The sequence below is a fragment of the Rhizophagus irregularis genome, chromosome 5, assembly GCF_026210795.1.
Source record: "Rhizophagus irregularis chromosome 5, complete sequence".
Lineage (NCBI taxonomy): Eukaryota > Fungi > Glomeromycota > Glomeromycetes > Glomerales > Glomeraceae > Rhizophagus > Rhizophagus irregularis.
Genome location: NC_089433.1, coordinates 2,150,831 through 2,163,730, shown reverse-complemented (window position 1 = coordinate 2,163,730; position 12,900 = coordinate 2,150,831). Strand labels below are relative to the sequence as shown.

Below are 12,900 nucleotides of genomic sequence, written 5' to 3'. Positions count from 1 at the left end.
TAGTTCTTTGCGCAAATTAGGGGCGGTATTTGCAGTTGTATTGTATGGTTCAAAGAATTTATCAGAGGCAGTGAAGCACTTCGCCACAGTGCAGACAACCATGTCTCCCCTGCAAAAAACTATACTATAGTCAATTACAGGCCCCGTGGGGTACCTTATGATTAGGCAAAAGCATTCGAGTTCTTTGACGAAAACTAATCACATACTGTAAACGGGTTAGATGATTAGGATCGGGAGAGCGTTACCTTCGGTAACCCTGGTATCATTTATTAATTTTATTTTTTCGCCCAGGCAAGATATAGCATATATAAAGTATTGTAAAAATGGTAACCGACCAAAACCACTCATCCGATAGTGCACCCATTGAGCAGGAAGTGTCCAGATATGAGAAAATTGCTAAGCGGATTGCAGATATGGATAATGCGCTTTCTGAAAAGATGGGGGCACTGGATGAAAAAATGGATAACTACTATTCCGAGTATAAAAAGTCGGCAAAAAGACTGGAAAGAGATGTAGGATCCTTAGAAGATGAATTGGAAAATCTGGACGAATATGTAGTGGAAGATCTGGATGAATGTGTGGATAGGGAAACTGTGGTCGACTTAATTCATGAAATAGTTCTCTCGCTTATTGGAAAAAAGGGTCAAGAGGCGCTGTGTTAAGAAAGAGCGAGGATATCCCTCATAAGCAACGAAGGAAGGCACGACCGAGAAAGGTTAAGCAGATTGTAGTTTGAAGTGGGTCGAATCAGGCACTTTGCATATTTTTTCAGTCAAAGTTATTAAGTTTAGCATATAAATAATCAAAATGGAAAGTGATCAAAAGCATCTAACAGCCTTAACCAATATCCCGCCCAAGTCTACTTCATCTGAGAGTAGTTCATCTAAATCAAGCTCATCCGAGACTAGTTCATCTGAATATAGTTCGTCATCCGAGAGTAGTTCATCCGAATCCAGTTCATCCGATTCTGATATTGATGAGATAGTAAACATGATTAAGCATCAAAGAATTAGGAAGCGCCTAGCCCAAAAGAAAGATCAGGAGAAAATGCATATAATAAAAAATAAGGCTAATTAGCTATCCGATAAATGCCAGTCCGCAGTGATAGAAATTTATTTTTTATATTTGGATATTATATATGCTATAATAAAAATGGTATTCGTGAATTGTGTAGTCGAAGAAAATAGTCCCACCCAGGCATCAATTGATACATGCGCCAATGTAAATTGCATTAGCCAAAAAACATATTGGTGAATTAGGAATTGCATATCATGATGAAAATAATAGCATTAAAACTCTGGATGCAACCTATTCCATAATAGGAAAAGTTAATCTGCATATCGGCTTTAATGATGGTGAGAAACATAAAAGCACACCCAGTGAATTCATAGTTGTTGGACCAGATTGGCCGGGACCTGATTTAATTTTAGGAGGGTCTTAGTTTCGAGAAAATGGTGCAATTTTGGATATATGCAATTCAAAACTATTATTAGACGATAATTTTGCGATCCCATTCAAAGTATGAACCCATGTAGAATAACGATTATCCGAAGTAGTGATCATCAATATGCGTAATTTTATTTTTTCGTTTAAGATACAACATATAAAATAGAATATTTATGGCGCATTCAAGCATTTTTAATTTACCGGAACTATTAGAGCGAATTCTATATTTCTTAGCAATAGATAAGTCACTATACCCTGCTCTATTTGTTAGCCGGCTTTGGTACAGATGTGGTGCCCCTATCCTATGGAGGCGTATTGAGCTAAAAGGATGGGAAGAAGAAGATCGAACTCGATTAGAAAGATTTTTAAAAATAGTACCCGGAGGAGGAAGAAAACCAGTTTATAGCTCAAAACTAACCCATCTTAAAATAACACACTACTATTCACTTTCAAATAAAAAAATCAAAGGCATTGTGCATACTTTCCAAAATATAATTCATTTAGATTTTGAAGGAAGTACGGACTGTATTGGTAAAACTCTAAAGCTAATAGCGAAATCATACCCAAATTTGAAGTATCTCAATATATCCACTTTATGGGGATTACGGGGAAAAATGATATAGGTCTAACTGCAATCGCAGAATTATGCCACAAACTAGAATATCTAAATATCTCTAACCATACAGAATTTTCCGAACAATCAATTTGCAATATTATTCGTTCCTGCCCAAGGCTCCAGCATCTCTACCTTGGCTTTTGTGAAATTACTGATATAACTATCAAAGAAATTGCTAGATCTTGTCTTAACATAAAGTATCTCAATTTGGAAGGGTGTATTTATATTAGCAAAGAAGCCGTAGATCAGCTCATTTCTCTTAATCCAAATATCCATGTAGAGAATTTTATGGAAACTTTAACGCCTCCTGATCTCATTGGACTAGTTAGAAATCATCTTACACAGAACAACGTTGCTAGTAGACAGATTTTAGCTCGGAGTCTTCAGAATCTTTTAGGTCGAGGTAACTTGCAGTGGTATTCCGATCCAGGGTTGGCTAGATCAATAGTCCGGAGCGATGATCATTAATTAGATTTTTGCTGAGCCACATGCATGTACAGTGCTTCTGTACGACAAAAAATATAGATTAGCTAACCTGTTCTAGACATGGGCACTGTCCGGTGCTAGTTGAATTTTTTACAAAAATTTCGTGTAATTGTTGAGGAGAGAGATTTGGAAATAGCGGATGCCCCTCTCCAGTAAACCGAATTTTATTTACCCCCATTTCACCATATTTCTGTAAAATCACAATTGGAACATCTTCTGATGGACCGTGGAATTCCTCAAACTTTTGGAGATATGCTCTTGCTTTTTCATCGACTTCTTCTGCCCTTTCTTGATTAGAATAACCAATAATACTGAGTTCATCCTGAATTGTTATTATATCCTCTTCCAGGTATAAAAGCAAATTATATATTTCTCTATATGAAATATCCGTAGAAGCTTTATAACTCCTAAGTTCCACCTCTAGAATGGGATTGCCTTCGATGTTGAGTTCCTCCTGTATTGGTAACATATCTCCCACCAAGTCTAACAACAACTCATATGAATCGGCAAGTGTTATCTCTTCCTTGCTTTGACGCACTGCCTCTTGATTTGCATTGATATTAATACCAAGCTTTTTCTGAATAGCTATTATATCCTTCTTCTTATATAAAAATACTTCATATAATTGATCAAGAGATTCTTTCATAGGAGATTTATTAGTATTGTTATTCATCATGATTGTTAATAGTAAAGTAATATATTTAATGTGGAAAATTTTACCGAAGGTGCCTATGGCCGAGTCCGGAATACTGATCGTCAACCCGGGATAGTGATCATCAGCTCGGAAGAATTTGCTGGGCCACTCCTGTGCGACAGAAAAATAAGTGGATCACCAGACAGGTCTTGTGCGACATAATAATTTTTGCATATATATCGAAAAAACATATTAACCTTTATTCTTTATTTTTTCCTGAACAATCATGAGAAAAATGGCCTGCTTCACAGGCGCTTCGCTTGAAAGGAGGTCTACATGCAACACAGGACCAACTCTAAAAGTAAATAGTGACGATAAAAGCATATGTTATGAAAGGCTGAGGGACACGCAATTCCGAGATCGCCAGGCGTAAGAGCAACTATGTCTTTCCGGTAGATCTCCATGTGAAAGGGTTTGAAGATTTCATTTGCATGTGCTTTCATAGAACTCTTGGCATCAGACGACAATACTAATTACGCCTCATACCTCCTTAACTTCGGCTTGGCGCTCTTTTTCCCAGCAAGATATAAAGCATGTAGAGGTATGTGGAAGTTCAGCCAACTTTCCGCAAAAAACATTCCCGTAAAATAACGCAAAATAAGGTATGTATATGCCAGAGAGGGTCCCTCTGGGACCAGTTATGAATGGGAGCGAGTTTTTTCTCACCATGGGCCTTGTATTTAGGAAAGCAAGATGTCTGATAAGGCTGAAGTACCCGATAAGTCCAAGACTTCTGACAAGCTTGAAAAGTTTCTCGCCGGCGGAGACATTATTCTTAATTGTTTCATTCCTGGTGAGGGGGTGAACGATATCTTCGAAGTAACAATATCTAATGCCAATAACAATCGAGTTTCTTCTCTTGCGGAGGCAATCAGAAACCATCGTCTAGATCGATTTCAAGATATTGATTCGACCAGTTTGGCCTTATATAAGGTTGGGTTTGTAGCCGATAGCGTTATAATCAACACCTTAAGAAACAACAACGTATTCATAGTAGATGGGTCAGTAGAAATGGAACCGCAAGATAGAATTTTTATTCATTTTCCCATTCAGCCCCAACGTATCTATTCCGGTGAAAAGGGAATCAATGTTATCGTGTATCCTCCTACTGAAACAGTGCCACACAAATAATTAGAATTTTTTTATTTACGTCATGCTATGTAATAGTTTTTATGTATTGTAGGCCGACTTCCGGCAACGATTTATTTTATAAATAAAGGATTATTATTTTATTGAATGTACATGAGAGCCCGGTCACGTGTAATGATGTAATGCCTGTGCTACATAAAAACCTATACTAACACCTGCGTTCCCACTAGAAATAAAACTCTATTTTCCTCCGGACGTAACACTATTTTTTACCGAGCCAAATATCCCTATAAAAGCACTATGTCTGAAACTAGTACACCTTATACTCCAGCTTCCACCTCTACTACTGTTGCTGGAAATGAGACGGTCTCGCTCGCGGACGAAATTAAAAAATATGACACGGCCAAGCTTATAGAGTTTCTGAAGGGTCAGGAGGACTTAGGACTTAGCGAGTCAGCTCTTAAAATATTAGAAAATGAAGAGGTTAATGGCCGTACCTTCTTCAAGATAACCAAAGAAGAGCTTGAGCGTCATGGAATGAAATTGGGACCTGCAACTGCTCTCGTAGACTTCGCTAGGGAGTGCAAGGAGAAAAAGCTGAGGTCGTTCTCCTCGTACAAGACTAAGAAAGAGTTGAGTGAGGTGTTGCGCAAGTATGGGATCGATAGCAATGAAATAACAAAAATTCCGCCCTTTGAGCCAGAGCCTGTGGAAATTGACGATGAAGACGAGGAGCTGGAGCAGTGTATAACAGAGATAAAACGTAGGATGGGAATTATAGGTTCTGCAACTGGTAGGAATGAGGCTGTGCGTTGCGAGTATATTTCCCCAATATTATATGCATCCATCTATATCGCCAAAAGAATCACTAAGAAAGGAATTACCATGGACCCCTTTTTTTTTTTTTTTTTTTTTTTTTTTTAGAAGAAAACCTCGCTTTAAAGAAACTATTATAATTCTCTTCTTTTTCTTCTTGAGATTTTTAAAATTTTAATAAAATTTTATATTTTACTTCAGTTCGAAGTCGTAGGCGAAGAAGCATCTGGCCGAGTCGATTACGCAATCAAGAAAGTCATAGATGTCGTCAATGAGGAGTTGATAGCCATAACCGAGGGAAAACAAAAGGATTTGGTGGCGGGATTCATGCAGAACATAATGCAACTCGAAAGCTCTCACCATACAAACACGAGAAAAAGGAAAGCATCCGTGGCATTCGATGATGAGTTTGACTATCTCTATGGGATCGTGACTACGGGTAGAGATTTTCAGTCCTTTGTGTGATTTTTTTATCCATCATTCGTATATACTAACTTGTGCCTTTTTTGTTTTAGCCTCTGACTGGTACTTCCTCATGTACACACCGGAAAGGATCTATTGCTCGAAAGACGACTATCACATAGCACTTAACGAGAAAATAATGAAAGATGATGCGGAACTTCGCCGTGGTGTTAAAAAGGTTATGGGGGTAATCGTTGGCTTGTTGAAGGATAGGGTCGAAGTTGATGATTCTCCGGATAGTAAGAGAGCAAGGACGAAAAAATTTATTAAGGAATGATTTTGCGTGCGGGTCATAGGATAGAATTTAGTCATGTATCCCGGGCTACGTCCCGAACCTTTGTATTTATTTTTTTGCATGTAATAATAAAAAATTTTCTTGGCAAATTTCAGCGAACTCGGTTCGCCCAAAAACACATATTTTTTTAAGAGTTGTGAAATTGGAACAAGATATAGATGAACTTAAAAAAGAATTGGAATCAAAGAAAAATCGTAAATTTCAGGAGAAATGTATTCTAATTGCTCAAGTATTGCTTGGAGAGGAACCCATTGTTGAATACCGACCATCTTTTATGAGGGGATTAGAACTTGATGCTTTCTTCCGACATCATCGAATGGCATTAGAAGTGCAAGGGGCACAACATCGGCTTCATAATACTAGCTGGTATAAAGATGTCAAAAAACTCGAAGATATTGTTGATCGTGATCGGAAAAAAAGAACCTTATGTCAGCTTAATGGAATTTATCTTCTTGAAGTATGGTATGACGAGAATCCGGAAATTACGATTCCTCAGAAGATATATAAATTTAAAGAGTGTATTGATCGAAAAGACTTTAACCTTGATTAATCTTTACGTGGCTTATACAACGACTTAACATCATGTGGCTAGTACCTGTTTGCATGTGGCTTATATAATAAAATTATGTTTTCAAAAAAGCGACCAGCATCGATCATCTGAATGCGCAGAAAGATATTGTTATTTTTCTCACCTCTGTGCGACGAAAGATTTTGATATTTATTTTTTTCGCATGTATTAATAAAGTATTTTTCTCGCTTATCACCTGATATGTAAAACTACGACTTGTGACACGCGTCACGATCTCAAAGTTTAACACTTTTTTTATGAAGTCATTGCGTAACTGATCAACTGATGAGTCAGATCAATCTGTGCCAGGGACGATGATTTTATGTGATTGCATAATTTCACATAAAACGAATAATATATGCGATAATGCATAATTTAGTTTTATCACAGCATAATATCGCATAATTTATACCTCCTATATTAAAAACGCATATTCCGCAGTAAAATACCAGTTTTTTCTGAAGTTTCCGCCGTTATCAGAATTATTTTGTGATGTCATGGTTGTAATTTCCACGTGATTACAAAAATAAATTCACATTTTTATGAACGGATGAAGCATTTTTTCGAATAATATGCACATTTCGTCAAATAATATCACATAATGTGAAGTTTTTTTGAAAAAAATTAAATCGCATAATTTTGTTTTAGCACATAAATAATTTGTGTTTTATCACATCATAAAATCATCGTCCCTGATCTGTGCGACAATTGATTTCTCATAAATATATCCTCTATTCGTGTTACTCTTTCAAGCAAATTATTTCTTTTTTGAACTGTACAACATGTCTGGTGTTACAAGTATTCCTGTTACAACTACAAGTACTTTTTCAGATAGTCTCCCGTCAATTGAAAATGTTATGAAATGGAAGAGGAAGGAGGTTCTTGATTTCTTACAAGAGAATAAAGAAGTCTTGGATATTGAGCCTAGTGATATCAAGATAATCGAAGATAACAGAGTCGCTGGTCTTGCCTTCCTCGGCTTGACCGAACAAAAGCTTGTCAATCCTCCTTACAATCTTCTTGGCGGACCGGCTGGAGCAATAGCGAATTTAGTTAAGAGAATTAATGACAAAGGGCAAGGTATTTGAGTCAAAATAAAATATTTTTTTCGTCTTCTGTCATATTCGCCAATAATACCGAATACTTACTTATTCTTGTGCTTTTCTTTCCTGCTTCTTATTGTCAAACCCGCTCAAAAAACACATTCGCGTTATCGTAGAGCAACCCGGTATTGGTAAGTGAGCCGTAATAATTTTGGTCAACGCGAGTGAACTATCCTGACTTGATTTTTTGATCCATTGCTTCTAATAACCTTTTCCTTTATTAAACTATATGTGCAGATCTGAATAGTGCACTGAAAAATCTTGATGACAAAATGGATCTTATGAGATCTGACTTTGGAAGCGTTTATGAAGCATCCGCTCGGCTTGAAATTGCTAAAATAAGCGGTTCCCAATACTCTTCTAAGTTTGAAATATCAGATCTTAATGGTCTTGTACGACTTTCTTTACCACGAAAAAAACTCTCCAATGAAAAACCAAAATTTGAAACTCCGATATATGTTCAAGTATACCGTGCTGACAAAGTTTCAGACTATATTTATGTAAGTGAATATAATTATTATGAGATGGTTTTTACACATGATTCTTATTTACCATAATTTTTTGCACTTCTTGAACAGAATATAAATATGAAAATGAAACTTAAAGAATCAATAAATTATATTCGTTCGTTACCTCAAGACAATAATTTTATTATAAATCTCAATGCCCTCGCTAATAGAGCGGAAAAATCTCTCAATGTCTGGGAAGCTTATCAAGAGAGTAAGTTTATTTAGACTAAAGTTTGATAGTAAATCAAAATTTAACTTAATTTTGCTAATTAGAGCATAGTTCGTCAGAAAATCGTCTATTTCTCGCAAATACAAGATCCTTGGGTGTGATGTTGATCACTTCGTATATCATGGATCCAAAAATAGCCATAGAGAATGATCATGTATTTATATATACACTTTTGAGAGTGTAATTTGAAATTGTTATAAAATATACTAACTCTTGTTTGTTATATATAATTTTTTAGGCACCATTCTACGAAGTTCTTGAATTGGACGTTCGTGGAAGGCCAACAAGTTATCTTGATATGAAAATTGTTTCAATCGAGATAGGTGAAATCAAACTAACGGTCAAGAACCTACGTCATGGTTATCGACAACTACTGATTAGGCTTGCAACACTTGGGTTCACTATTGAAGCATTGAACAGTAAAGGTGACGAAGTAGCTGATTATAGGTGTGAATTAGTCGGAATTTTATACGTCCCAAAAGTCCCTTCCATTATTGATATCCCAAAGGAATGGGAACATGGTATTAAATTTCCCAAAGGCGCCAACCACATTATAAGAGTTGTCGCAGTTGGTGATAAACCATAAAAACTGCCTAACGTTAAATGTATTAACAAATAATTGTAACAAATAGATTTTCTACTAATATAATTGCTATTAATGTAACAGTTAGCTTTTTTATTGTATTTATCAAGAGTAAAAAATGTAAAAAGTACTATGAACTATATGTAAAAATAAAGCATTGAATAAAACATCCTTTAAAGCTACATTTTATTGGGAGAGGAACTTATATATATTACTAGTAGTTAGAAAATTTTTTATTAACATCATATAACGCAGGGCTTCGCATGCTCACAAAATTAGTTGTTCACAATGCTATTGAAATTAGAGCACTTCCCATACTTGAAATTCCGAAATAGTTTCAGAGGGATTGATAATTATAATTTTGCATCACCTCAGCCGTGGAGCTCACCATGCCCTATTTGTGATGGAAAACATGGGAATTATGGATTACATGGCGAATGGTATAAAAATGGAACAGAATATTGTCTTACCTGCAACACTTCAAGCAAAAAACTTAAGTTTGCAATCGTATCATAGTTCGATCATGTGGACAGATCACTTGTACGATATCAGAAAAATTCTTGCCGAGGCTGTGCTAACGAAATTCTCCACGCTAATCACCGCGATCTTCAAGGAGTAGGATCGTTTTTTCTGTAGAATTCGTACGCTATAAAACAATAGACGGACAGATGTACAGTGCCCAGAAAAAAGTCAGTAAGCAATTAAAAAATTAGCAATTAATTAACAAAGTTTACTATTAAGTAAACTTTTTTTTATACTAATAAAATTACTCTTTATGAAATAAGTAAAGCTGTGTATTATAATGAATTATATATATCCTGAAAATTTCGTATTAATTTGATCTATATTGAGTTATTTATTACAATTTTTGTCCATATATTTCAGTGTTTTTAACAAAATTTTTGGTTATAATTAATCATTAAATTTTTTGGTCTTGAAGTATTCTAATTGAATAAGCAAACTTGTTGGTTATGTTAAAAAACATGGTTCTTTAAAATTTAAGATTAATCGGATTCATACTTACTAAGGTTTGCTCAAAATTTTACAATCGATCATGTAATTAGTTACTGATTATCTTTGTTATTTTATAAAACTTGCACTTAAAATCTATAAATTTTTTTTAAATTTTGCTGACATTCTTTCAATAAGAAGTTTGAAATGTACGGGGAAAATTGAGACATAAATTTACTTAATAAATGATCGACAAACAAGCTATAAATAAATAGAAATGATCTTCAATCACGTGATTCATCACGAAATTTTGCATTTAAACAAAGCGAACTTAATGAATATAAATCCAGTTAACCTGAAATTTTAAGGACCCATGTTTTTTAACATGGCCAACAAATTTTCTTAATTAATCACAACATATTAAGACTAAAAAATTTAACAGTTATTTATAATTGAAAATTTATTATAAAAATACAAAATTTTCAAATAAAAATTGCACTATATAATTCATTTTGAATTTAATTAGCTTAAAAATTCTAGGATAAATGTAATTCATTATGACGCACAATATTACTTAATCTATGAAAGGCGATTTATTTATTATGAAAAAAAGTTTACTTAGTGGTAAACTTCACTAACTAATTGCTAATTTTTTACGTGGTTACTGACTTTTTTCCGGGCACTGTAGGTGTCAAGCCAAAGTGCATTCTTGCATATGCCTAAATCACTTACAACATCTTAAAAGTCTTGGTGATAATATCGTCACGGATAAAGAATTTACGGAGCTTGGGAATGCTCGACAATGACATCATGGGATGCGTTGTATTTATTTATTACAATACATTTCATAATAATTTAGATTGGAAATTTCAAACTTGTTTTACTCTATCGTATATTGCATAACTGTTCTTTTAAGATTTAGGTATAATTTTTATTAGCATAATTTGCGCATATGATTTTTACTACCTTTTTTTTATACTTTACAATAAAATGAGTACATTTCTAATAATATAAGCATCAGAAAAAAAGATAGAAGGCTTTAAAAATAATATTAACGATCACATTGCAAGTACATTAAGAACGATATTAAACTCAAGGACCCAACCACATCTAAGGACAAGGTGCTCATTCCAATTAATTCTGTAGTAAACTGGAACATTATTCACGTCCCAATGAATAATGTACGGTGCTATGAAAGGTCTTGCGTTTTGGTTTGCTAGAGGATTTGCAGGTGTCGTAGCTATCCCAGGATTTGGATTTTGCTGGAAAGTGTTTGTTGAATAAGGGAGGGCAATCCCAATGAATTCAATACCCAAGTTTTGTTGTTGGACGAAAGCAATGTTAGTTAAAGCTCTACTGCGATCTGGGTCTCTATTATAGAAAACCTGATTATTATAGAAACCGAATCTTATAAGTTAAATCGTATATTTTTCCAGCAAAATTTAATACATTTACCTCTACCCATACGTCTGGGAGGGGACATTGTTCAGCAATAGGCCTTGTCTGTTGTGCTTGGGTCGGCATTTGGAACCACACGCCGACATCTGGCAGAAATTCATTACCATTATTATCTGTACACATTCCGTTAGCATCTACATCCCAATTTTGATTATGAGCTTCAGCAGAATTTGCTAATCTGCGATGAATCTTTTCCTTTTTTTTACTATCATACTACATAAACCAACGGCGAAATTAAATTATATTACAGTAAAGAAGTCGCGTTTACCAATTTAAACTTACTTTAATGAACATGTGTTCTCCAATTATCTCAGCGTTATAATTATCATGTATTGTTTCACGTACAACAACATTATCCAATTTGTAAGCAGAAAGATCGATCGTTACGACATCTTGTTTTTCCTCAGGTGTCAATTTTTTCAATGATTCCTCAATATACGTTAATACCTATTGTTGTGTGTATTGTAGTCGTCACTCAATTTTTGATAAACGATCTAAAAAAAATACCTGATTAATTAATGAGGCTTGCTTGGTTTCCCGGGTCACCTTAATTTGTATTTCTTCTAGGCCTTCTGTCGCGACACTCATTTTGTTGGGAAGACAGGAAGACAGGAAACACGGAACAAACACGTAAGAAGTCGTCCTTTTTATGTAAAAAAATCGCGAATGTTCCAGATGTTCCAGAATTATCTGAACTTTACGCCACATCATGTGATGATGGATATAATGGATACGATGGATATAATGAATATGGTGAATGTGATAGAGGCTATTATTATCGTGATGGAAGATACGAAAGAAAAACCTCCCCCTAGGATGAATTGCATATTCGCATAGACTAAATTGCCGTATAGTTTCTTTCTTTTTTTCGAATAACGTGGGTGGCTTATAGCATGTAAACGTCATCTTTTGGCGCCCCGCAGTAAGGCGTCATTGGTTCATGTGAATTATATCCGCAGAATATGCTATGCGCAGTAGAGTAACTTCGTCATGTGAGATCGATCACCTGAAATGCGCAGAAAGAATTCGTTTATGCTATTTCCGCAGTGTTTTTATTTTTAGATGTGCTATTTTCGTAATAATGGAAAATATATGCTATTTTTGTAACAATGAAGCCAGGGCCAAGATCTCATGAAATACCGTCATATTTTTGCAAATTTATGGGGAAGTAGATCGTGGGTCTAGATCAATAAATAATTAATCCGGGCCTAAGGCGCTATGCATGATGATGTTTGACTTTTTTTCCGGAAGGTTCTGGCATAATACATATATTACGATCCTTTGAATTGGTGTCACGCAATGTCCCGGTTGTTAGAATGAGACAAGAATGGAAATTGCGCCTCTTAATCTACCGATTTACAGATCTTCATCCTATGAAATGTAAGGGGATGCCTCTGGCCACATTCTACATAATAAAACAAATTTCCATTTACGGATCGTTAGTAGATTTGTATGGAGCACGAATAGGGGCCACCTTTTTTCTCATTAATTTGAAAAAAGAAATACTAGCGGGTAAGCATATCAATAGATGATCTTAGCAATAAACAGCAAATTTCTTGGTACTTTATTAGTATTCATAATACCGATTTCACACT

At 35.0% G+C, this 12,900-nt stretch overlaps 7 protein-coding genes across 7 annotated transcripts; 5 read left to right on the top strand and 2 right to left on the bottom strand.

Moving 5' to 3' along the window:
* Positions 1–323: 323 nt before the first annotated feature.
* On the top strand, positions 324–662 carry OCT59_024995 (uncharacterized protein; the record flags this gene model as incomplete). Its single annotated transcript, XM_066135508.1, has 1 exon — positions 324–662. The coding sequence occupies one exon, from the start codon at positions 324–326 to the stop codon at positions 660–662; it is 339 nt and encodes a 112-aa protein (XP_065991807.1).
* Positions 663–807: 145 nt separating this feature from the next.
* Positions 808–1,077, top strand: OCT59_024994 (uncharacterized protein; the record flags this gene model as incomplete). Its single annotated transcript, XM_066135501.1, has 1 exon — positions 808–1,077. The coding sequence occupies one exon, from the start codon at positions 808–810 to the stop codon at positions 1,075–1,077; it is 270 nt and encodes an 89-aa protein (XP_065991806.1).
* A 964-nt stretch (positions 1,078–2,041) lies between these two features.
* Positions 2,042–2,530, top strand: OCT59_024993 (uncharacterized protein; the record flags this gene model as incomplete). The annotated part of the gene is made up of 1 exon (XM_066135495.1): positions 2,042–2,530. One exon carries the CDS (start codon positions 2,042–2,044, stop codon positions 2,528–2,530), a length of 489 nt encoding a protein of 162 aa, XP_065991805.1.
* A 58-nt stretch (positions 2,531–2,588) lies between these two features.
* Positions 2,589–3,224, bottom strand: OCT59_024992 (uncharacterized protein; the record flags this gene model as incomplete). The annotated part of the gene is made up of 1 exon (XM_025333475.2): positions 2,589–3,224. One exon carries the CDS (start codon positions 3,222–3,224, stop codon positions 2,589–2,591), a length of 636 nt encoding a protein of 211 aa, XP_025186636.2.
* A 244-nt stretch (positions 3,225–3,468) lies between these two features.
* Positions 3,469–6,454, top strand: OCT59_024991 (uncharacterized protein; the record flags this gene model as incomplete). The annotated part of the gene is made up of 7 exons (XM_066135486.1): positions 3,469–3,543; positions 3,782–3,844; positions 3,927–4,035; positions 5,035–5,138; positions 5,349–5,586; positions 5,663–5,848; positions 6,000–6,454. 7 exons carry the CDS (start codon positions 3,469–3,471, stop codon positions 6,452–6,454), a joined length of 1,230 nt encoding a protein of 409 aa, XP_065991804.1.
* An 800-nt stretch (positions 6,455–7,254) lies between these two features.
* Positions 7,255–9,077, top strand: OCT59_024990 (uncharacterized protein; the record flags this gene model as incomplete). The annotated part of the gene is made up of 6 exons (XM_066135478.1): positions 7,255–7,552; positions 7,692–7,706; positions 7,813–8,075; positions 8,154–8,295; positions 8,358–8,467; positions 8,552–9,077. The coding sequence occupies 6 exons, from the start codon at positions 7,255–7,257 to the stop codon at positions 8,897–8,899; spliced, it is 1,176 nt and encodes a 391-aa protein (XP_065991803.1). The 3' UTR covers positions 8,900–9,077.
* Positions 9,078–10,741: 1,664 nt separating this feature from the next.
* On the bottom strand, positions 10,742–11,924 carry OCT59_024989 (uncharacterized protein). The gene is made up of 4 exons (XM_066135473.1): positions 11,813–11,924; positions 11,588–11,752; positions 11,303–11,518; positions 10,742–11,232 (listed from the first exon to the last, which is right to left on the bottom strand). The coding sequence occupies exons 1-4, from the start codon at positions 11,891–11,893 to the stop codon at positions 10,906–10,908; spliced, it is 789 nt and encodes a 262-aa protein (XP_065991802.1). The 5' UTR covers positions 11,894–11,924; the 3' UTR covers positions 10,742–10,905.
* Positions 11,925–12,900: the final 976 nt, after the last annotated feature.